The sequence below is a fragment of the Pipistrellus kuhlii genome, unplaced genomic scaffold (genome assembly GCF_014108245.1).
Source record: "Pipistrellus kuhlii isolate mPipKuh1 unplaced genomic scaffold, mPipKuh1.p scaffold_m20_p_2, whole genome shotgun sequence".
Taxonomy (NCBI): Eukaryota; Metazoa; Chordata; class Mammalia; order Chiroptera; family Vespertilionidae; genus Pipistrellus; species Pipistrellus kuhlii.
The window spans coordinates 26,160,660-26,186,823 of record NW_023425515.1 but is presented as its reverse complement, the minus strand read 5'-3'; the positions used below and the strand labels follow the sequence as shown (position 1 = coordinate 26,186,823).

The following is a 26,164-nucleotide window of genomic DNA, read 5'->3' as shown; positions in this document are numbered from 1 at the left end:
AAAACCTAATGTATCTACTGTTTTCAACCACTAGAACATAAAAGTGCCACAGCTGCTCCCCAAAACCCCAACACAAACAACAATCAATAAATTTACCTGGCATGTTCTTCAGGAAGTTTTCTTTGTCTCTGCATATGAAACATTAGATCTCCTCCATTTACATACTCTATGACAAAGAACAACCTAAAACATAGGAAAGAACACATGAAACCAAGGTCCAAAAGAAGAAAATATAACTGTGCATTTTAAATATTATAGAGACCAGTCACAACTTAGAGCATTCTGTCATTTACCCTGTACAAAATCCCAGGAATTTGGTGGAAACAAAGGGTGGTGGTAGTAGGAAGCTGTTCATCACAGTATATACAAGAAAGTAAACCAGCAAGATAGCATTCTGTAACCTCTTACTTCCGTGGTACCAATTGCAATCCAGACCCTCCCACTGCCACCCCAATTCTAGCGTTTGCGTGATAAGTTACTTCAACTGTCCCTTAAAGTAAAGCAGTTGGGATTTCTCCCGCTAGTTAAATTCTGGGAAACTTTAAATCTAAAGCTAAAACCTTAGAGATATTTAAAAATATGAATTTCTATTGCCATATTTCGACCATATATATAAATTCATCTTTATGGTTGAAAGTATTACAGATGCCCCTCCCCCCATTTCTCCCTCTGCCTTCTCTCCCACCCTCCCATTCTCCCCCCCGCCCCCCCAGGCTAATCCAAACAGATATCACTGATGGGAGTTCGTGTGTCAGGAAATCATAAGCATCATATTATTGTGTCTGTCTCCATGACTACCGCTTCAGGATTTATAGTATAAAGAGTTCTTATTGTGTAATATGTAAAGCATGTAAAGCCCAGTAATCACTCAATCTTCCGACCTTACCTGCTTTCTGTCTGAAAGCAAGAATGCAGCCCAACAAGAAAAGGATGATTGGATGCCTGCTCAAAAACATGCTTCTCTGTCTGTACCCAGTCAATATCCTATTTTAAAATACAAAAGAAATATTTATCAAACTGAAATATCATCAAACTATATTTGTTCTTGGCAATTCAATGATCACAAGTGCAATTATTAACTAACTATACTAAATATCAAAGAATGAGTAATCATGCAACAACAACTTATATTCAAAGAGAGAAAAAAACACTACCAGTAAACATTTCAATATTATGAAATGGTCTAGAAAATTTTTTCAAAGTTCAATCAAGTATTTTCCCTTGATCATAATATGATTTGATTTTTATTTTTTTTAAAACCTAATCATCATATAATATTTCTTTTAAAATATCTTATATAACCCATTTGAGGCATTATTTGGAAAAATAGATTGAAATAAATCATAAGCATTGAGGTTTTCTCTGAAATGGTACACTTAAGTCAATTTAACAGTTTAGAAGTAATAAAACATTGTGCTTACCTCATCATCATTAACAAGCTCCTTTTTCACAACTTTCATTGCATAGATACGGTCTGTTTTTTTTAATCGTACCAACAGTACTTTGGCATAACTTCCTCTTCCTATTACCCGGAGCAAATCAAAATCCTGAAGACCTAGACTGGATGATGCTTTGCCACTTTCCCTGGTGTTCATTGCCTGTTGAGAACATTTATATCAGAGTTATAACTGGCCCTAGCAGGTTGGCTTAGTGGTTATACAGCATTGGCCTGAGGACTGAAGAGTCATGGGTTCAATTCCAGTTAAGGGCAGGTGCCTCGATTAAAGGCTTGATCCCCCGCCCCCAGTGAGGGCACATGTGTGAGGCAACCAAACTCCCCACTGCCCCCTCCCACTTCCACTATCTCTAAAAAAAAATCAATAGAGAAAATACACTTGCATGAGGATTAACAACTAAAAAAGAATTATAACTGGAAGTATTTTGCATAAATATATTTCTAACACCTAGTTATACCTATGACCATTTAAAAAGTATTTTCTGATTTAAGTTCTTAATAATTCTTTTCTAACATCATTCCAAACGATGCAATCTAACTACTCAAGAAATGGGACAAATTCACGAGTTGAAAGTACAGGAGAAAACTCCAGGAAAATAAGTAAATCAAATGGAGGCAAGAAATCTACCAGGTACAGAGTTCAAAACACCAGTTATAAGAAAGTTCAATGAACTGAGAGGAAGAGTAGATAAACTAAGTGAGAACTTCAACAGAGAGATAGTAAACATAAAAAAGGACATGGACACCATAAAAAAAATCGCAAATGAAAAACCCAATACCTTAAATAAAGAATATGCTAGGTCCCGGGTTCGATTCCAGTCAAGGGCATGTACCCAAGTTGAGGGCACATCCCCAGTAGGGGGTGTGCAAGAGGCAGCTGGTCAATGTTTCTCTCTCATCGACGTTTCTAGCTCTCTATATCTCTCCCTTCCTCTTTGTAAAATATCAATAAAATATATTAAAAAAGAAAAAAAAGAATACGCTAGAAGAATCAACAAGATTAGATAAAGCAGAAGATCAACTCAGTGACCTGGAAGACAAGGTAGTGGTAAACACCCAATCAGAACAGGAAAAAGAGGAAAAGATTTTTTTAAAAATATATTTTGTTGATTTTTTTTTTTTTTTTTTTTTTTTCAGAGAAAGATAGTTAGAAACATCGATGAAAGAGAATCATGAATCAGCTGCCTCTTGCACACCCTCTACTAGGGATGTGCCTGCAATCAAGCTACATGCTCTAGACCGGAATTGAACCTGGGACCCTTCCGTCTGCAGGCCGAACCGGTTTCAGTGGAAAAGAATTTTTTAAAATGAGGTCAGTTTAAGACCTCTGGAACAACATTTGCATCATCAAGTAACTAGAAGGAGAAGAGAAAGAGCAAGGATTGAAAACAGATTTGATAAAATAATGATTGGAAACTTCCTTAACCTCATGAAAGAAACGGATACACAAGTCCAGGAAGCACACAGACACAAACAAGATGAACCTCAAAAGACCTACAATAAGACACATTATAATTAAAATGCCAAAGATTGAAGACAACCCATTAAAAGCAGCAAGAGAAAAGCAGTTAGTTACCTACAAGGAAGCTCTGTAGACTGTCGGCTGATTTCTCAACAAAAACTTTATAGGTCAGAAGGAATTGGCATAAAATATTCAAAGCAATGAAAAACAAGAATCTACAATCAAGATTACCCAGTACAGCTATCATTTAAAAATCAAAGGAGAGATGAAGAGTTTCCCAGATAAGAAAAAGCTCAAGGAATTCATTATCACCAAACCAGTATTTCAAGAAATGTTGAAGGGACTTCTTTAAGAAAAAAAGAGAAACAAATGTGAATAACAAAATGATAGTAACTATATATCTATCAACAACCACTTTAAATGTAAATAGATTAAATGCTCCAATCAAAGGACACAGGGTGGCTAAATGGATCAGAAACATGACTCATACATATGTTGACTAAAAGAGACTCATTTCAGATCAAAAGCACACACAGATGGAATATAAAGGAATAAACAAAGATATTTCATGCAAATGGAAATAAACAAAACAAAAAAGCTGGGGTAGCAATACTTCTATTAGACAAAATAAATTTTAACACAAAAGTTATAATAGGAGACAAAGAAGGACAACACATAATAATAAAGGGATCAACCCAGCAAGAAGATATAACCCTTGTAAACATTTACACACCCAAGTAGGAGCACCTAAATTCATAAAGAAAATAGTGATAGAGCTATAGGGTCAGATCAACAGTAATTATTGGGGACTTTAATACCCAACTGGCATAAATGGATAGATCATCCAGACAAAATCAAGAAGGAAATAGCAACCTTAAGTGACATATTACACCAAATAGATGTAATGATATTTTTAGAACATTTCATCCAAAAGCAACAGAATATACATTCTTTTCAAATACACAGAGAACATTTTCCAGGACAGACCACATGTTAGGTCACAAATAAGTCTTCTTAAATTCCAGAAGATTGAAATAATTTTAAGCATCTTTTCTGACTGCAGTGGTATGAAACTAGAAGTCAATTACAAGAAAATAACTGGACAGCACACAAAAACATGGAGACTAAACAATGAATGGGTTAACAACAAGATCAAGGAAGAAATCAAAAGATACCTGTGACAAATGAAATGAAAACACAACCCAAACATCTATGGGACACAGTAAAAGCAATCCTAAGAGGGAAATTCACAAAAATGCAAGCCTACCTCAAGAAACAAGAAAAGGCTCTCCTCCCAGAAACACACCCATGGGTTTCCATTTTCCTATCCCCATCCCCTCCCTTCTCCAGGCATGTTACTACTAGCTTCCTCACTCCCAAGCTCCAACAATCTTTCCTTTATCTCCATAACTTGTTTTCTAAGTCCATTTCTTCTAGGAATTACTTCTACCTCTGTGATTTACCAAATAAATGTTCTCTTACAATTTGGGTCTTCTTGGTTCTGAATTCTTTCCTAGCCAGAACCCAAGTACCAAAAAACTCAAGTAAAAAAACAAACAAACAAAAAAAAAACTCTCTGGAGTTTTCTCCTGTATATTAACCCTTTTTTAAAAAAAGAAAGAAATAAGAAAAATCAATTTGTCATATTTTTATACTGTCAAGGCTTATTAAAAGGCGTAGCCAGTTTTGCTCAGTGGATAGAGCATCAGCCCACAAACTGAAGGGTCCCAGTTTTGATTCCAGTCTAGGGCATATCTCTCCATCGCAGGTGCGATCCCAGCCCTGGTCCAGGTGCATGAGGGAGGCAAACAATCGATGTGTCTTTCTCACATCAATGTTTCTCTCTCTGTTGCTCCCCTTCCCTTCCACTCTCTCTAAAAATCAATGGAAAAATATCCTCAGTGAAGAATAAAAAAATTAAAAAAACTAATGGTATAATGTACAATAAGATTAACCTTCAATAAACTAACATGAACAATAATTTTAAACATTTTTATTAAAAAAAATAGCAACTTTTAAACATTTTTTTAAAAAAATACTAATTAATTTACCTCCTTTTCTTCACCAACTTGGTCCAAACTTTCATGACTTGAAGGATTATATGGAATTACTAAAAACCCAATCCCAAACATAAAAAAAAAGAGAAAAACAACATCCATTAGCTGATTTTAACTTAAAATTTCCTCTTGATTTTATTATTTTAGTTTTCTTTCTGGTCTTGATCATTTAAAATTAAGTAGCTGTCTTACTAATAACAAAGTGTATATAATATGAATTAAATTTTAATATTTAATGAGGGTAAAGGAGAGCAAAAACCAATCAGTAACCAAGTACTGATTTTAATAAGTATTTTTGCTATTTTAAAAATATTTCCCTTCTTCACAAATTAATCAATTTCTCTGTAAGGGTGACTCCATAAACCCTATTTGATTATTTTAGTATGAGTGAGGCATGGAAGTAGAGGGTCTCTGGTTTTCATTCCTCACTTCTTTCATACTCAAAATGCCCCTAACTACTGCACCACGTAGGTGAAGTAAAGAACTGACAAGATTCTACTCTTGGCTTCTATTCCTTGAAGCCACTTGGATTACAAAAACAAAAAACAAAAAAAAATCCTATATTTCATACAAGCAGCAAAGTCCTTGCTTTGCCTTCCTTGATTCATCCCCTAATAGGCTTCCCTATCCCATTTAATTGCTCCTTAAATTTCTCAGATACACATTTGAGATTTGTATCTACTTGACATTTGAATTCACGTGATCTTTTTTGAATTTTTATACTGCATCTCTATGTCTTTACATATTTTGTACTTCTGATAATAAAGCTTTTAATAAAAATGGGTCACTTTAACATAATCAACATGGCCCACAAAATCAGTATGTTTGCGTTATTGAAAGAAAAAAACCCCAAAAACTAGGTTTGGTGAATTTAAAGGGGTCTTAAACAAAATTAATTTAAATTAGAGAAAACAGTCATTTGTTGTAGTTTATATATTTGTCTTTTTAAAATGTCAAACGTATGTTAAATATTGTGACGATATCACCACCATAAAATATATAGTTACCTCGATTTCATGTAAGGAGAACAGAATTTTTTTTTAAACTTAGGTGTAAGAGTCACTGAAAGAAGTCTCTCAACGATATTTTGTTAATGAACAATAATTCACGACAGTGTCATTTTTACCTGTTTGGGCATGGTCTGTGTGCATGGATGACTGATCCATGGGCGTCATTGGTTCCTAGAAACATTTCCAAAGAAACAGCAACTTAGTGAAGTCTTTTTAAATCTCACTATCTCTATAAATTCTGGAGCATTTTAATGAGACACATCATATTAACACATAAAGTTGACAAAATATAACATAATAAGAACTATATTACTATATTAATTTGTTTTCAACTTTACTATATGACACCATATAATATTCCTGTAAATGAGGTAATGTCACATTTTACAGGTAACAGAAGGAACACACAAAACTAATTTCAGGCCATCAAATAGAAATAAAAATTATTTTCCTTTATATTCTGATTTCTCTTATACACTACCTAATCTTTCAAGCTCCATATACACTTTAAGTTTCTGGGAAGAGTATCTAGTATTTGACTTCTTTAGCTGAAGCCTAGAGATGGATTTCAAGATGTCTATAAACCTCTTGAAATTCCATGTAAAATTTTGTGGTAAGTTGTCAGTGAACCAAAAAGGAAAAGAAATATCCCCTAGAAATTGACTTAACCACTGTCACTAAACTAGGATAATACTAAGTCAAACCAAAATGTTACTAATTCATTAATCTTGGACCCAGATTTAATGAATACCAGCAAGAAAAGGTGAACCTGAGAAGGAACATTAATTATACCATTATAATTTTATAAATTCATGAGCCTTAAAGATAGGGCTCATGAATTTCTTAATGCATTTAGCACTTATTCTAAATATAATCCCTAACCCTGGCCCTCTTCCCCACTCCCACCCCCCCACTAATAAATCCACACAAGTCATCCATCACCTAAGAACATGCACACAAATATCAATAGTAACCTGGAGAAATTATGTCCTTACTTTTTGGCCTTCTGCTTCTCCTTAAGATTGGATTTTTACCTCTGTAACTTGTACAAACCCATGTCTAAGCTTATATGAACCAGCTAAGTAATTCTAATACCAAAGAGACACCACCAATAATCTTTGTTCAAAGAAGGTACTATGAGAAACATATAATAGTACAATCATTTTGGAAGACAATTTAGAAGGAGGCATCCAGATCTTTTTAAATACACATATTCTTTAACCCAGTAATTCTTCTTCTTAAGATTTATTCACCAGTAAGTTCATTGTGATTTTCTTCTTAGGAAAATTTAGAAAAACAACTCAACTGTTCAATCATGAAGAACAGGTTTAAAAAATTATGGTATAAACAAATAACAAAATATTATGCTAAAAGTGATGAGGATATAGATAGCTAAATATAGAAAGAGGACCAAAATATATTATTGACTAAGAAAAATGGTTAGAAAATATTACTCATATGATTTCACTTTTGTTAAAAAGCATGTAAAAGAATGAGGCATCCAAATATTATGTGCTTTCTGATAAATAAACCCTCCACCATTAATAAAGTAGTCTCCAAAATGACCCACAAAAATAAAACCGAAGTCTACTATCTAATCAAACCTCTAGATCCAACTATAATATACAGAAAATAAAGAGGAAAGAGGAATATTTTAAACAATACCATGAAAAAAAGCAAAGAGAAAAATTAAGAAAAACTGACAATATAGTTTCTTCTATAATTAAATTGTAAGAGAGGGGGAAAAGAGTGAGCAAGAATGCAAGAGCAACACACACATAAGGGGAGAGAGGGAGCGATAGAGCAGTCAGTAAATTTAAAAATAGGGAAGATGTATCAATCAATTACAAATATGGGCTTCATTTGATCCTGATTCATAATGAAAATTGTAAAAACAAAACATTTAAGAGACAACTGAAAATGTGAACATTGCCTGGATGGATATGTGACATAAGGAATTTGGCTTTTAGATTTTAAAAAGAATCTTTCTTGTTAGAGGTACATTCTGAAACATGTCTGGGATTGTTTCAACATAACATAGGGTTAAATGGGCAGGGATATAGATGAAACAAGATTGGTTGTACATTAATAACTGTTGGAGCAGGGTGATTGGTATATGGAAGTTCATTACATGGTTCCAGCTATTCTTAATGTATGTTTAAATTTTTTTCTACATGGAAAAATTTTAAATGTTTAAACATATAAATCTGCATGGAAAGATATACACAAATGACAACTACCTTTAGATGATAGATTTTATTTATGGGGGATTTTTATTTAATTTTTCTTTATTCACCTGTATTCTCTATTTTTTTCTATAATGAACATATTTTTATTACATATTTAAAAAAGAGAAGCCCTAGCTGGTTTGACTCAGTGAATAGAGCATCGGCGAAAGGGTCCCGGGTTCTATTTCAAAGGTTTGAATCGGTTGCAGATTCCTCCCTGGCCCAGGTCGTGGTCAGGGTATGTGTAGGAAGCAACCAATTGATGTGTTTCTCTTATATCTATATTTTTCTCTGCCTTTCCTTATTTCTTTCACTTTCTTTAAAATCAATGGAAAAATATCCTCGAGTGAGGATTTTTTTAAAAAAGTGAAAAATAGCCCTAGGCCAGAGGATTTGGCTCAGTGAAAAAAGCATCAGCCTGCAGATCAAAGGATCCCGGGTTTAATTCTGGTCAAGGGCTCAATCCCCAGTAGGGGGTGTGCATGAGGCAGTTGATGGATGATTCTTTCTCATCATTTATGTTTCTATCTCTCTCTCCTTCTCCCTTCTTCTCTGAAATAAATAAAAATATATTTAAAGAAACAAAAAAAAAGTAAAAAATAAAAATTTTAAATGCAAAACTCTCCAGTTAATCTGATACTTTAAATAGCAAACATGAAGACTGTTCTTACCTGATCTGTGCTTAGTGTTCATATTCGAATAATGGGAGCTATCAACTAATGAAATTAGCTTAAAAAATAGAAAAAAAAAAAACTCTTAAATGCTTCTCCATATATCTTTCTATTAGGGCCAGAGGATTTTATATCAGGCAAAACAGAAAAGTTAACTATATCCTATAAACAAATTTGTAATGACAATTCCCAAATTTACAATATGTGAGCTGACTGTAAAATATTCCTACCCACATTCCATAACACTGTTGAGTTATGATTCCTTAACAACCCCCCCACTTTAGACCACTTTATACCTCTTTTATGGTAACATCATAAAAAATGCTCTATTAAAAATAAAGAAGACACCTGTGTCTTACCGGTGGTAAAGAATGTCGCCCACATTCAATTGTGACAAGTTTGTGGCACTTTTTATGAACCAGGAGTTTGCAGTTGATGCATTTATATCCCTGGCGTCCAAGTCCCCATATCCGGTCAGTACAGATGGCACAGTGGGCACGCTGGGAAGAGTAATTCAAAGAATTCAGTAAAACAACAAAAAGGTCATAATCATTCCCCAACAGTTTGTTCATAAAATAGTGAAAATAAGTAGCCTTCTTCTTTAATTCAGTTCTTTTTATCATACATGACTTTTTCAAAGCTATGATGATCTGGGAAAAATAAACAGAAAAGAGAGCTTGTTTTAAAGAGACAATGAGCCCTGGCCCAAGTGGCTCAATTGGTTGGGTGTTGTCCTGTGCACTGAAGGGTTGCCTTTCAATTCCAGATGAGGGTATATGCCTGGGCTACAGACTTGATCCCCAGTAGGGGGCATGCAAGAGACAGCAGATGGATGTTTCATTCTCACATCAATGTTTCTCTCTCTCTCTTCCTCTCTCTCTAAAAATTAATAATAAAAAATAGGTTTAATGCAAATCAAAACAACAATGCGGTGCCATCTCACACCTGTCAGAATGGCCAACATCAACAAATCAACAAACAAGTGTTGGCGAGGTTGTGGAGAAAAAGGAACCCTCGTGCACTGCTGGTGGGAATGCAGACTGGTGCAACCACTGTGGGGAACAGTGTGGAGTTTCCTCAAAAAACTGAAAATGGAACTCCCATTTGACCCAGTAATCCCACTTCTAGGAATATATCCCAAGAAACTAGAAACATGAATCAGAAAGGATATATGCACCCCTATGTTCATAGCAGCACAATCTACAATAGCCAGAATTTGGAAACAGCCTAGGTGCCCGTCAGCAGATGATTGGATCCAAAAACTATGGTACATCTACACAATGGAATACTATGCTGCCATAAAAAAGAAGGAATTCTCATCATTTGCAGCAACCTGGATGGAATTGGAGAACATCATGCTGAGTGAAATAAGCCAATCAATGAAAGAGAAACATCACATGACCTCACTCATTTGTGGATAATAAAGATCATTATAAACTGATGAACCAAAAGATAGATATAGAGACAATAAAGCAACAAGCAGTTTGTCAAATTACAGTGGGGAGGGGAGGAGGATCTGGGGGAGATAATAGATCAACCGAAGGACTTGTATACATGCATATAAGTACAACCAATGGACATAAAACTCTGGGGAGGGAGGGGATGTGTGGGAGGGAGGGGGGCAAAAAAAAAATCAATAAAATATGTAAAAATAAAAAAATAAAAATAAATAAAATAAAATAAAAATAGGTTTAAAGAGAGAGTGAACACTTATGGAATATAATGAACAACATAAACTCATGAACAAAAATAGATCCAGAGACAGAGAAATATCGATCAGACTATTAAACCCAGAGGGAAGGTAGGGGAGGGTGGGTGTAAGAGGGAGAGATCAACAAAGGACTTATATGCATGCATATAAGCCTAACCAATGGATACAGACAACAAGGGGGTGAGGGCATGAGGGGGGATGGGAGGGGGTAATGGGGGAATAAGGACATATATGTAACACCGTAATCAATAAAGAAATTTTAAAAAATAAAATAAAATAAATATTTCCGGCGTATAAGACGACCTTTGAAACGAAAAAAAGTCAATCGAAAATCGGGGGCAAAAGACCAAAATTGCACAAAAATTACCTGCAGATCTTGAAGGCAAAGTAAGTCTTTTCTTTGAAGTGGGGGGTAGTCTTATACAGCGAATATAGGCCTAAACCTATGTTTTAAGTGTAAAATTAGGGGTCATCTTATACGCCGGAAAATACGGTAGAGAAATTTGCAACATGTTGTTTTCCTTTATAAGTCCAAGACTTTTCAGTCTTCATGTAATTAGGTTGAGATTTATAAAAATAGAAAAAGTGAGTAAACCTGGAAAACATCTTGCAGAAAATACGGTACAAGGACTCTCAATAAAAAATAAACCTTCCAGACTATTTAGAAGTCAAACCAAAGCCCTTTCATTTTAAAGCTTTTTTCTGTTAATATGTTTTTAATAACCTGAGAGAGAGAGGAAGGGAGAGCGAGAAAAAGACAGAGGAACCTCAATCATACATACCCCAACACACAACCTGGGCAAGTGCCCTGATCAGGATCAAACCAACAACCTTTTGATGCATAGGGCTAAGCTCAACCGAGTCTGATCAGCCAGGGTCAAAGGTTTTTAATTATCAGTGGTACCTTGGGTGGTAACTTCTATTTACATTAATGAATTCAGAACATGGCACCAGTTTTAAAATGGAAATGGGAGTCCATTGGTTTAGTTATCAAGAATAGTTAAAAATGTGAACTTCAGAAGATAAATGCTTTCAAACCATGGCTTTGCAACTTACTAGTTTTCTCATCTTGGGCAAGTTATTTAAATGCCCCAATCCTCAGTTTCTTCATCTATAAAATGGAAATATATAGTACCTATCTCACAAGGTTGTAGTAATGATTAAATGAATTAGTATATGTCAAGCATTTGGAAAAGTACCTGAGACATAAAAAAAGCTAGAGAAGTTTTTGCAATTATTTTCTAAACAGTGAAAATTAAAATTACATTATTAAATGATTTGCAAAATTAACCTTATTTTATGAGTATCTGGAGTTATATTAAAAAATACAACATTCTTATAGCTAGAATAACCATATAACTAATCATCAAATCAGGAACATTTTTAAGAGTGACAGGAGATTCTGTTAAAAATTACATCATCAAGGAAACAGGTACACTACACAAACTGGGAATTTTAGGTAACCATATTCCTTTAAAGGTGAATAACAAGACTACCTTTCTTTCATAATAGAGAAGAAAAAAATAGATTTCTCAAATTATCGATTTTCAGCAAACTAAGGTTTACCCTATTGAAACGCTTGGCTTGAAAAGTGTGGCCATTTGCACAATAAAGCTTTCTCCATCGGCGAGCACCTCTCCGGTAGATGGACTCTGAAAAGAGAATAAGAGTTTAAAAATGAGCAAGTGTGGATAAAAATCATTATCATAATTAAGTCTGTTATTTTTTTTCATGATATTGATAGCAAGAAAATAATTTATATTGATAAAAACCTGAAAGTGGAAAAATAAACTGGATTCAAAAGGGACTGGATGGAAATATAGCCCATGGAATATAAATGTTTTGGTAACTATTATTACTTTTCTGGTTTTGCATTTTCCCCCAACTCCTAATTTTGCAATAAATGCCTGCATCCTTCACCAAGATTTACCAATTACTACATTTTATTTTGACTCAGTATATGTACTACCTAAGCAAGCACTTGCTTTTCTCTCTATTTACACATACACTTTCTCCTGAATCACTTAAAGATTGGAAATATCATTAACACTTCACCCTTAAACTCCCATTGCTTAAGATTAAGGACATCCCCCACTATTACCATTTCTTAGAAAATTAGCATTAATTTAATACCAAATATGCAGTTCAGATGCAAATTTTGCTATTTGCCCTCAATGTGTCAGTCATAGCTTCCTTTTCTCTCCAGGATCTAATCAAGATTCCGGCATTGCATTTGGATTTTTCACTGTTTAGAAAATGATAATTGCAAGGATGCTATAACCTTTTTGTCTCTTTCATGTATGCTAAAACACTCAACTTTGTTGTCTGTTTTCCATAAAGTTGAGGATTTTTTTTAAGTCTAGGCAACAGTCTTAGGTTCTACATTCTGGATTTATCTCTTCCTTCATTAGAGTTAGTAATAAATATTTTGCCAAAAATAATACACAGGTGACACATCAAGAAATACACAAATGTCAGATTGTTGACTCTCACTACTGGTGCTCACTCTGTTGAAGGTAGTAATTGCTAGTTCTCTTTATTGTAAAGGTACATTTTCCTTTTTATAAGTAGTCTTACAAATATCTAAGTGACATTTTGTAACCACAAGAATATTCTCTTCCCTAACAACCTTTCATCCAATTGTCTTTAAATTAATGCTTTTCCTAAACAAAGAACTGCCACAAAATCATTCTAGACTACTGGTGAAATTTTGGTTTTAAGTCAATCACTATTATATATATTGTCTATTAGTCAATAGACAATATATGTGGAAAAGATTCCATTAGGTTTCTAAACTCATTTTAAAGCAAATGTAGCACTGGGTTTACTATTTAAAATTTAAATAGAAAAGACCAATTAAATACTCTGAATTAGAAATCTTGAGATAGTGTAATATATAACCTTAAATATAGATGTTTTATTTTACTTAAATAAATTTTTATTGATTTCAGAAGAGGAAGGAAGAGGGAGAATCACTGATGGCTGCCTCCTGCACATCCCACACTGGGATCAAGCCTACAACCAGGCATGTGCCCTGGCAGGGAATCGAACCGTGACCTCCTGGTTCATAGGTTGACACTCAACTACTGAGCCACACCTAGATGTTTTATTTTAAATTATTTATTCTGTTAGGAGTAACCAAAGTTGAAAGAACATTTTATTTCAGAAGCTTTCATGAACTACATCTTGATATATCATAAATTTAAACATGTTAATGTTGGCTAGAAATTAAAAAAGCCAAGAGACCACATTAATGGTTATCAATTTCCCCCCATGCTCTAGTTTATTAATATTTATTATACTGTAGAAGGGGTTGTGTCAAAATCTCCACCAGCAAATTTTAAAGAGGGAAAGTGGGCATGAAATATAGTGAAAAAGTTATGAAATATTTTATCTGTATGCTGCAGACCATAATACAACGGCAGATGGAACTCTAAAACCAAGATCTGCCACAATGACAAGTCTTTTAAAACCTGAGGTTGGCCAGAGAGAACAGCCACTTGCTTCACAGCTCTCTGAAGGCAGCCTATGCTGGCTTCAATCCATCTGCCACTGGAAGTCCAGAGTACTATTCCTAGCTGAATCCAAACTGACATTTTTCACTACTGACCAGAGCTCTGTCTATTTCTTATAGTTAACCATTTTCCTATATAGTGCATGGCCCCATTCGACTTTATATACGAACATCCATAGTTCTTTAATTTTTTTCTTCTTATGAAGTTGCATGGAGAGTCATAGAATTAAAAGTTAGAACGACTACCCTGGCCGGTGTGACCCAGTGGTTGAAGTGTTGTCCTCTACACTAAAAGGTGGCAGGTTTGATTCCCACTCAGGGGACCAGATTGTGGGTTCAGTCCCCAATTGGGGTGCAATGTGGGAGGAAACAGATCAATTTTTCTTTCTCACATTGCTATTACTCTCTCTTTCCCTCACTTCTTTCCCTTCTTCTCTCTACAAAAATAAAATTAAAAAATAAATTTAAAATTTTGAATTTTTTTTAAAGTTAGAACTACTTCATTTAATTTTTAATATTTACCACAATTCCTTCTAAAGTCATAGGTATGTGTAGAAACCACAAATGAAAATGAGTTGTCTAATATCCACAATTAATAAATTATTCCATATAGCAAAAGCAATAAATTATGCTCATACATAAGTTTGAATATTTAAATTATATCAGGACAAATAGTTGTTTGACTCTTTCAATTCATTCACTAATAGCAATCACTAGCTTAGACATTCAAAAGAAAATCCTGTAACAATTCCTAAGGATGCATGCTGAAGTGTTTAGAGGTGAAGTGTTATGTCCGTTACTTACTCTCAGATGGTACAGCAAATATAAGTAAAAATAAAACAAGTGTTTCCTATGTATATACATGTACGCATATGTGTGCACACATGCACATAAAGAGATAGAGCAAACACAATGTTAAAAATTGGTGAATCTAGCCGAAACTGGTTTGGCTCAGTGGATAGAGTATTGGCCTGCGGACTGAAAGGTCCCAGGTTCGATTCCGGTCAAGGGCATGTACCTTGGTTGCGGGCACATCCCCAATGGGGAGTGTGCAAGAGGCAGCTGAATCGATGTTTCTCTCTCATCGATGTTTCTAACTCTCTATCCCTCTCTCTTCCACTCCGTAAAAAATCAATAAAATATATATTTTTTTAAAATTGGTGAATCTAGGCAAAAGATATATGGGTATCTTGGTTTTCAATGTTGTTTCAACTTCTCCATAGGTTTGAAATTTTCCAAAATTAAAAACTCAGAAGAGCCGAAACCGGTTTGGCTCAATGGATAGAAAGGTCCCAGGTTCGATTCCGATCAAGGGCATGTACCTTGGTTGCGGGCATATCCCCAGTGGGGGGTGTGCAAGAGCAACTGATCAATGACTCTCTCTCATCGATATTTCTAGCTCTCTGTCTCTCTCCCTTCCTCTCTGTACAAAATCAATAAAATATATTAAAAAAAAAAAACTCAGAAGAAATATGACTTAACTTTCCTTTCAAATGCAGAATAGATAATTATGTTAGTAAGTTATAACTAAGAACTGCCTTATTTTGATCTGGCAAAGTAGAACTTAGGCAGTTCTTAATATATTCTAAATTAGACTAAAGAATGGAAAAGAAACCAAAGGAATTAAAATTTCTATTTCTGATTTCCTTTCACTTGTGCCATTGTGTCATAAAACACTTTATTAAGTGGTATGAAGTATATAAATACTCACTATCTTCTCCTGGACAGGGCATTCCAGGACGTTCTGGTACACAAGGAAATACTGAAAAAAATAATACCACAAATTTAAAATATACAAATTACATAGAATTTTAAATTCAGATATCAAAAAAATTGACCCAAATTTTAACCTGACCCTCTCTTGACACAGATACTTAGCATATAGTCAGCATTATTTTTTTAAAGAGATCTACTTTACCAAGGGTATCTAAAAAATAGTTTTAATGAAAGTAACCATCAATAAATAATGCATCAGAAGCTCAAATTACTCATTCCAGTCTCTGTTACATTTCTGATTTTTTTTTATTTTGCTTTAGATAAATCATTAACCACTATTCCTTTGAATCCTTGTTGTACTGACAAGTTTACTACAATGAAGAATTAAATTATAAAAATATATACAAGTAGGGACATAAGCCTTTACAGTTTTTAAAAAATGTATACTAAACTTAGGAATAATTTAACACCAGAAACAGTACCCAAATCCAAAAATGTAAGCTTTATGTTAGAAACTATGGATTTATAAATAAGCTAACTCAGATTATTTTTTTTATAGATAGAAGAAATATTATATGAACATTTAACCAACTATTTGTGGTCTGTGATGTACAAAAGAATCCTATATACAGTAGTAAAAGCCTAATATGCTAAGTGTCTGGTCATCCATTCAACCAATCAAAGTGTAATATGCTAATGACATGCTAAGGACATTCAACTGCTCACTATAACATGCACTGACCAACAGGGGGCAGACGCTCCAACTGGTAGGTTAGTTTGCTGCTGAGGTCTGGCCAATCAGAACTGAAGAAGATGGGCCAGACACGCCCTGGAGCCCTCCTGTGTCACTCCCCAGCCCCAATCATGCACCGGTGGGGTCCCTCAGCCTAGCCTGCACCCTCTCGCAACCTGGGACCCCTCAGGGGGGCACATTGACTGTCAGGTAGTTCCAGCTATATAATAAAAACCTAAGTTCCATCTATAAATATAAAGAGGTAATATGCAAATTAGCCGGGACACCATAACAGTCACAACCGGCTCAGGAGGAGGCTGCGCATGCAGCAGGGTAGAGCATGGCCCCCAGAGAGCAGGGAGCAAGGAGGGTCTGCCTGCTTGCCAGGCACACCAGCAGTCCCACCTCTGTGTGTGAGCTGCAGAGAAAACACCTTTTCTGACCACTCATTGGTTAAGCTCCCGGTACGCCACTCACAGTGTTCCTGGTAACTTGCGTAACGAGAATCCAAGAGGTGATCTAGGGTTTTTCCACCTCACTCCTGGAGGAAAAAAATGAAGGTCTGCTGCTGGAGGAGCTAAGAAATGTCATATCCTGCCCTGGCAGGTTTGGCTCAGTGGATAGAGCCTCAGCATGCCAACCACAGAGTCCAGGTTTGATTCTGGCCAAGGGCATGTTCCTAGGTTGCAGGCTCCTCCCTGGCTGGGGCCAGGTCAAGGCTCATTCAGCAGGCAACCAATCAAAGTGTCCCTCTCACACTGATGTTTCTCTCTGTCTATCCTCTCTCTTCCATGCTCTTTAAAAATCAATGGAAAAATAGCCTCAGGTGAGGATAAAAAAGAAAGAAATAACTGTCATATTCTATAAAAGAGACATCTTGAAAATGCCTAAAGAAAGTTGTCATTTTTTCATGGTGAAGAGACTGAAGTCCATGATGATGAAAACACCTTGGCGGCTGTGGCAATTGGCAGTGGCAGCAGCAGCAGGGTGAAGGGCAGTGCCTTCCCCTGATCAGCCCAGTCGCCTTCTGCAGACGGAGTCCAGACTATGGCTTAGGCTCTGTGGGGAGCAGACCTAAGCCATCAATAAGACATCCCCTAAGGGCTCCCAGATTGCAGAGGGTACAGGTCAGGCTGAGGAAACCAACCCCCAGTGCATGAATTTTGTGCACCGGGCCTCTAGTTTATATAATAAAAGCCTAAGTGGCCGTTATGGGAGAATAACTGGAATAACCAGTCACTATGATGCACACTGACCAACAGGGAGCAGATGTGCAATGCAGGAGCTACCCCCTGGTGGTCAGTGCACTCCCATAGGGGAAGTGCCACCCAGCCAGAAGCTGGGCTCACGACTGGCAAGTGCAGCAGTGGTGGGGGAGCCTCTTCCACCTCCGCGGCAGCACTGAGGAGCAGCAAGCTGAGCGATAGGAGCGAGCAGTCAGGCAGGCAGTAAGGAGCGAGGGGTCCCGTCTGTGAGAGGGATGTCCGACTGCCTGCTTAAGCCCGATCCCCTAAGCTGGCAGACAAACATCACCCAAGGGGTTCCAGACTGTGAGAGGGTACAGGCCAGGTGGAGGGACCCCCCAGTGAACAAATACACCAGGCCTCTAGTTTATATATATAAAAACCTAATGTGCTAAGTATCCAACCGTTCAATCATTCGCTATTATGTGCACTGACTACCAGGAGGCAGAGCTCCAACCAGTACATTAGTTTGCTGCTGGGGTCCGGCTGATCAGGACTGGACGAGATGGGCCAGACATACCCTGGAGCCCTCCCATGGTACCTCCCCGGCCAGGTCAAGGGACCCCACTGATGCATGAATCCATGCACCGGGCTTCTCATAGGTTTAATAAAGATCACAGAGTATGAGAAAGGCAGCTCCTTATATATTTTTAAAAGTTGAAATACTATAAACTAGTTTCTGAAAATAGATCTGTGATGTAGTATTAAAACTTAAAATAAACAGTTTAATACTATTGACCAATCATGCATTGTAGTTTTATTCTAAAAAAAAGATGAGTCTCAAAATAGAAGACAAAGTTCTGCAAGGATCTCAACAAACTAGATTATGTAGCCCTTAGGAATCGCTATGTCAAATTCTAACAGTAGAAAAAAGTCAAACTACTGTTTGTCAAAAAGCATACTGTATAGAAAAGTATAAGGGAATTCCAACAAAGAATTGAAATGATTCATTACACTTAAGGGAGATTTATATCTACTTCAAGTTTTAAAGAGTTTCCTAGGTCTCCTAAAGCTCCCCAAAATGTTCCATAAAAAACTGTCAATGTATTGCAATTAAATGCAATACATTAAGTGGTTTCTACATAAGATAAAAAAAAAAATGAGAGATAGCATGGGAGAATGAAAAGAACACAGATCTGGCCCGGTCTATCTCTCTATCCTTTTTCTCTCCCTTCCTCTCTCTCTCTCATATATATATATATATATATATATATATATATATATATATATATATATATATATATATAGGAAGAATACAGATCTGGAATCAAAATACCTAGATTTACAGTACAACCCAGGTCTATATTGTACCAGTTACATGCTAGCTGAGTTTAGGCTTCTTCTATACCACTACCCACCTCTCAGGCTTGCTGACTTTTAATTATGTAATAACTATAAATAGTGTCATTGATAACCCCTAAACAAAAGAAAGGACATTGACAATACCTTACCTTTAGAGATCATTGTTTGCATAAATTAAAAACTTCAAGTTCTATGTTACATTTTTGTTGTGAAACACTGAGTTTTACTAGTATCCAAGGAGCATACATAAATAACAAATTTCTCAAGATTAAAAAAGCTGAACTGATTTTGTCTTCTCTAGCAATTGAGATACTACTAGGATAATTATATAATGATGAGCAATAGAGATTAAGAAAATGACATCAAAATTTTGTTTTAATTTGGTCAAGAATATAAGCTTGGTGGGTTTTTTTGTGTGTGTGTGTGTTTTGTGTGTGTGTGTTGGGGTTTTTTTTTTTGTGTGTGTGTGTGTGTGAGTGTGTGTGTGTGTGTGTGTTTTTAATATTGCTCTAGAAAAATAAGAAATGACACGCCTTTACCATGAATCAAGAGTTCAGAATCCTTGTTTAGCTCATAAAGCCTAAAGGCTTCTTCTAACTCCAATTGAGATGATACTGTACATGGGTCTCCTGCAAAATATAAAAATTAAAGGTAAGTTCTTTTTAAATCCTCTAAATGTGATGATTAGAAAACAGTTTCTGTTACATAAAGTCTTGAGGGGGGGAAAAGACATAACATACAGAGAGAAATATTTGACAAGGACAAATCTTTACATATTTAGGTAATTCTGTTCACTAAAGTAGTTAATATATTTCCATTTCTATTTCTACAACATACTCGAGGTTCATAGACACCAAATTTTATACAGATAAAACCATTTAATTCTCAATAATGTACATATTCAAAACGTAGAAACAGAATCTACCGTTGATCACATTTTAGATTGTCACTGCCATATGACTAATAGCCAGAGACTTTCTGTCACCTGTTTCATTAAAAGAGGAAGTGAAAGTAGTTCCTTTGAGGTCTGCATTTTATCAAATTCTTCCTTCATCTGAGAGCCTGCTCAAGAGACTCACAAGGAAGTGTGGCTAATAAAGTACTCTGGACTGGAGAGCAGTCCTATTTGAGCTTTTAAATGTAAATACATAGTTTCAGTAAACTTATACACAGAGGGGAAGAAACACCTTCCTTGATCAACCAGCCAATAAAACTGAGTCATCCCTGGCAATCAATGAGATGACACATCTCCTCATAGATGGCATTCCCCGATGAAGAAGTCATTCTGAACATATTTGAGGCCTGAGCTGGGTCCTCAACTCTGTCATTCTTTTGCTCATTCCTGTGGTTACACCAAGTGTAACCACACACTACATACCACCAACCCCATCCAAACCTCAATCATTCTCAGCAGAAAACTTGGTCTAGTACTTGAAAGAGAAAAATGAAGTCATTTGCTGTCCTGTTTTGAGTATGCTGTCCTGTTCTCTAACTTGGCCAATGAATCCCTACTTCCTTCTTTCTCTGGGTATTATCCCACCAGAGGCCTGGTGAACAAAAATTTGTGCACTCAGGGCTGGGGGGGAGGGGTCCCTCAGCCCTGCCTACGCCCTCTCGCAGGCCAGGACCCTCAGGGGATGTCCACCTGCCAGCCGAGACCTGCTCCCTTGGGGAATGGGCCTACACTGATAGTCAGACATCCCTCTAGCAGCCCAGGAGCCTTCAGGGGATGTCCACCTAATGGCTTAAGCCTGCTCCCATGGAGAGTGGGCCTAAGCCACAGTCAGACATTCTTAGCACTGCTGCAGAGGCAGGCAAGTACCTGCCACCACCACTGTGCTCACAGCTGTCAGCCCTGTGGGAGTGCACTGACCACCAGGGGCAGCTCCTGTGTTAAGCATCTGCCCCCTGGTGGTCAGTGTGCATCATAGCATTGGTTGTTCCCCCGTTAGGGTCAATTTGCATATTACCCTTTTATTATACAGAATTAGTCTTCCTTAGTTCATTTTTATTTTGGCTTTCCTGCCACTAGCTCTTCTCAGGAAAGCAAAGGCATGTTAGAATCTCCCTCAAAAATCTCTCCCCCAGGGGGGGCGGGGGGAAAAAAAAGTCTCTCCCCCACTCAAGAAGCACCAAAAATCTCTCAAAGAGGTGTCCTGCTGTACTTTGCATCCAGGCTCTCTCCTATGCCTCACATCCTGTCTCTCTGCGCAACTACAGCAAAATTACTTTGAGTTTCAATTTTCTCCTATATAAAAAGAGGGCTATTATCTATGTTGCAAGTATGATGGGAAAACTAAAGACCATATATTTAAAATGACTCATAGTGTGCTTGATCCATTATAGGTGTGGTTTTTATTATTGTACTTTGATCAAAAGCCATAAATGGATTTAACTATTGTTAAAAGCATCATTATAAACATATTTTTAAAAAATCAATTTTTCTTTTCTTGCTAGACATTGTCCTTTTGCCAAACCAGTGTAGTATCTACTTGCTGTTGGAAGAAACCTAGGTCAGGCCAAGTACCCACTTTCAAATGTGCATTTAGAGATTAATACTTTGGAATAACCACAAGGAAGTGTGAAAATAAGAGTTAATAGTTGACATTACGTATATTCAAATCTATTTTATTTTTATTGGACTGAATATCTTTGGTTCAAGTATTACCTTTCAGACCAACTATTTAATGCCTGATAAAGCAGGATACATTACTCAGAAGCAAAACATTCCATAGAGAGTCACCATGAAGCAAAGATGAAAGGAAAAGTTATACCTTAAAGTCCACTCTATTACTAAAATCTCAGTTTACATCCTAAAATGGCCATAGACCCAGAGAGAGATCTGCTTAGTTAAACAAATTTCTGGATAGTGAAATCTGTATATTATCCAGCAGAATTGGTATTTTTTCAGTAAATCTGTATTTTCTTCTCAACTATAAAAAGAAAGAACAAAACACCTCAAACTGTTTGGTAAATCTGCAACAGCCAATTATTTATGAGATGACCTGATGCCTTTATAACACTTTATAAAATATATATATATATATTTTCTCCAATATATGACTGAATTCAGTGCCCCACATTTAAAAGAATCAATATAGTCTAAAACCAAAGTTGGCACCACTGCACTCCTCTCCCTGATAATATTGAGAGCAGATTTTGCATCAGAAGCAATGCAAGCTCGAAGACAATGTACAGAATAAAATTTAAAAAAAGTCAACCTAAAATTATTTACCAGGGAAAATTATCTTTCAAAATCAAAGATGACCTAGAAACAAATTCATAGAGAGAAATTCATAGAGACAATAAATATTGGAGAGGTTATTAGAAGCTAGATAAGGGATGAGGAATTATTGTTTTATGGGTAGAGTTTTGTTTGGATGATGAATAAGTTTTAGAAATGGGTAATGAGGATGGTTGCATAACAATGTAAATGTGCTTAATGACACTGATTTGTACATTTAAAAAAGATTCAAATAGTAAATTTTATGTTATGTATATTTTGCACAATAAAAAAAAAATTCTTAAGAGGGAATATAATTGTTCTCCTTCCACAAGAATGAAACTCAAGAGATAATGCCCAGTGGAGAAAGGGAAGTTTCAGAATTATGTGCTGAATAATGGCATTTATATTAATTTAAAAGCACATAATACACTATACTTAGTTATAACCAGAAAGCAGATCAGCAGTTGCCTGGGATGAAGGCATGAGTGAGAGAAGAGATTGGGAAGGAAGACAATGCAATTGGAGATGGGATGCTAACAAGGACAGACTTCCCCTAAAACCAGAGCATAAGCTGCAGTCTGGGAGCACCGGTGCCTTATTAGGCTCCTACAGCCTCTCTTGCCTCACCTCTCAACTCAGCCCCACCCCCTACTGCACGGCGTTTCTCCCAGGTGGGCCTTAGTCTGATCCTTTTGAAGAGACCAGAACTAAGAGAAGTACTGGGGGACTTTTCTAAGCCAGCTGTCTTCTGTGTGGAGTGTGCCATGCCTGGGAGTGCAGGAAGACTTTCCAGGGATTACCAGACATAAACAGTTTTAAAAAGGTATCGATGCCCAGATCCTTAACTGTCACATAAGTTCCTTTCTAAAAGCCATCTGCCTGGGAATGTGCCTGCGGTGCAATACCCTGCCTCATCTTTTTTTCAAAAATGTCTTCCTATTTTATAAAAAACATGCATATATACCTAGCATATAACATAAAACATATATCCATAAAAAACTTATAAATGATTGCCAAAACACTTTTATTTATAATAGCCCCAAACTGGAAACAACTTCAATGTCCAACAACAGAAGAATGGATAAACAAACTGTGGTACATCAAGATGAAATACTACTCAGCAATAAAAAGAAGTAAACTAATACACACAACCCTAATACATTAATACTTATGCTGAGTGAAAGAAGCCAGACCAACCCCTTCACCCAAAAATCAGACATGCTGTATGATTTCATTCCTATAAAACTCTTGAAAATGCAAACTAATCGACAGCAATAGAAAGCAGATCAGTAGTTGCCCGGGATGGAGGGGCAGGAGTGAGGAATTTCAAAGCCCAAGGAAACTTTTCAGGATAATGGATATGTTCCATATCTTGCTTGTGATGATTTTCTGGGTATTAAAACTCATCAAATTTTACACTTTTTTTTCTTTTTTTTCTTCAAAAATATGTTTTTATTGATTTCAGAGAAAGGAAGGGAGAGGGAGAAATAGAAACATCAGTGATGAGAGAGAATCATCAATTAGCTGTGTCCTGCATGCCCCCTTACTGGGGATCGAGCCCACAACCCGAGCATGTGCCCTGACCAGGAACTGAACCGTGACCTCCTGGTTCATGAGTTCGGTGCTCAACCACTGAGCCACACCAGCCAGGTTCAAATTGTATACTTTTAAGCATATAGTTTGTTGCATGTCAATTATACCTCAATAAAGCCATTTTATTTTTAATTAAATTTATTGGGGTCACATTGGCTAATCAAAGGAACAACTGGAGAAAAGGGAGGACATCTATAATACTATTAACAATATAGATAACTATTAAACGGAGAAAAAATTATACAGGCTAAACAATTCTATGATATATCATCCTGATGTTGCATTGTGTGCCCACCACCCAATGAAGCCATTTTTTAAAATATGAAATAAAGACATGAAAAGCTGAAAGAATTAATCACCAGCAAGCCTCCACTATAAGAAATGTTAAAGGAAGCAGGAGGAAAATAAGAGTTACAGAGAGATCTGCTTAAGGGTACTTAGATGCTTTTTCTTACTGATACTGATTTCATTTTTTAATTACCAGGTTTGAAGCCATAATACTGCTATCAAAGTAATTGAAATAAGAATTACTAGACATTCAGTCAAAAAGTTTTCCTCACTGACATGATTGCCAAAGTTAGTGTATAGCTTGGGTGATAAAGAAAAAGTCTGAAGAACGATTTGCTATTTTAGTTCTTAGCACACCAGCTAAAATTACACCAGACTAAAGATGCTTGGAAAATATCACATAAAAGAAGTATGTTCCTTATTATCTTAAGTTTGGTTACACCTTGGCACTCAATTTTCTCCCCTAATAGCACACGAGTTTTATAATACAAGCCAGGAAGAAGTTTAATCTCTCAGAATTCAGAAAAACTCCAAACTTTTATGCCAAAGAATACTTATATATTCGTTTTAAATTTCCATAATTCTGCCGAAACCGGTTTGACTCAGTGGTAGAGCATCGGTCTGCGGACTGAAAGGTCCCAGGTTCGATTCCGGTCAAGGGCATATATTGATACATTGGTTGCGGGCACATCCCCGGTAGGGGGTGTGCAAGAGGCAGCTGGTCGATGTTTCTCTCTCATCGACGTTTCTAGCTTTCTATCTCTCTCCCTTCCTCTCTATAAAAAATCAATAAAATATATATAAAAATTTTCTTTTCCATAATTCTAACTTATCTAAACCAATAGGACACGAATTTAAACAGCTATATCCAAATAATATTCTCTCCCACTCTCTCTGCAAATCATTTTCTTTCTTTCTTTTTTTTTTAACAGAGAAGAAGGGAGAGAAATAGAGAGCTAGAAACGTCGATGAGAGAGAAACATCGACCAGCTGCCTCCTGCACACCCCCACCGGGGACGTGCCCGCAACCAAAGTACATGCCCCTGACCAGAATCGAACCCGGGACCTTTCAGTCCGCAGACCGACGCTCCACCACTGAGCCAGACCAGTTTCGGTTCCGCAAATCATTTTCAATATTTCCCCTCACATAGTCTTTTACTGGGTATAAAAATAAATAAATAAGCATTCACATATGCTATTGGTGAAAGTATAACAAAGGTACAATATTTTTGGTAGTCAGTTTAGTACCATCTATTGTCAAGGACACATTCTATTTCAGGGAATTTACGCTGGAGATAATATAGTACAGGTGTCCCCCAAAAATTTATGCACACACTTATTCTTTGCACCATATTTTTTTTATAATGAATTTACAAACAATCCAAATACCCAACAAAAGGGAACTAGTTAAATAAATTAGGGTACAACCATGTTATAATACCACACAACACTTTAAGAGGAACAAGATAAATCTCCATGCACTGATATGAAAAAATAGCCACAAGATGTTAAGTGAAAAAGCACATTAAATTATAGCTTGTGCAATATCAATCAGTTTTTTTGTAAAAAAAGAAGAAAAAACTATTACCATGTCCCTTTTAGTTGTATATTCACAGAAAAGTACATCATCAATTTGTTTATACTATAAACTTTATAGCAACTACTTCTGGGGATCGGAGGATGCCCAGAGATACTTTTTCCTTCACACAAATCATGTTTTTATATGTTTTTATTGATTTTAGAAAGGGAAGAAGGGAGAAACATCAACATCCTGCATGCTCCTGCTGGGGATCAAGCCCACAGGTGCCCTGACCCAGAACCTATGACTCCATATCCTTAATAAAAACTTCAATAAGAAACAAAATGTCCAGCCCTAACCAGTTTGGCTCAGTGGATAGAGCATCAGTTTGCAGACTGAAGGGTCCCGGGTTCAATTCCAGTCAAGGGCACGTA

General features: G+C 36.3%; 1 protein-coding gene across 5 annotated transcripts in view; it reads right to left on the bottom strand.

Moving 5' to 3' along the window:
- PRKCI (protein kinase C iota) overlaps positions 1-26,164 on the bottom strand; it is a 62,869-nt gene that overhangs the window by 20,030 nt on the left and 16,675 nt on the right. For 3 of the 5 annotated variants that reach the window (XM_036447798.2, XM_036447796.2, XM_036447799.2), the window contains 9 exons: positions 19,644-19,733; positions 15,821-15,871; positions 12,162-12,247; positions 9,244-9,384; positions 6,102-6,156; positions 4,970-5,028; positions 1,422-1,598; positions 887-984; positions 97-183 (listed from right to left, as the gene is read on the bottom strand). In XM_036447798.2, coding sequence (XP_036303691.1) covers positions 97-183; positions 887-984; positions 1,422-1,598; positions 4,970-5,028; positions 6,102-6,156; positions 9,244-9,384; positions 12,162-12,247; positions 15,821-15,871; positions 19,644-19,733 — 844 coding nt within the window. Of the gene's footprint in view, positions 1-96; positions 184-886; positions 985-1,421; positions 1,599-4,969; positions 5,029-6,101; positions 6,157-9,243; positions 9,385-12,161; positions 12,248-15,820; positions 15,872-19,643; positions 19,734-26,164 lie in introns of those variants that run through there. The other 2 variants (XM_036447797.2, XM_036447800.2) reach the window with 2 other exon arrangements.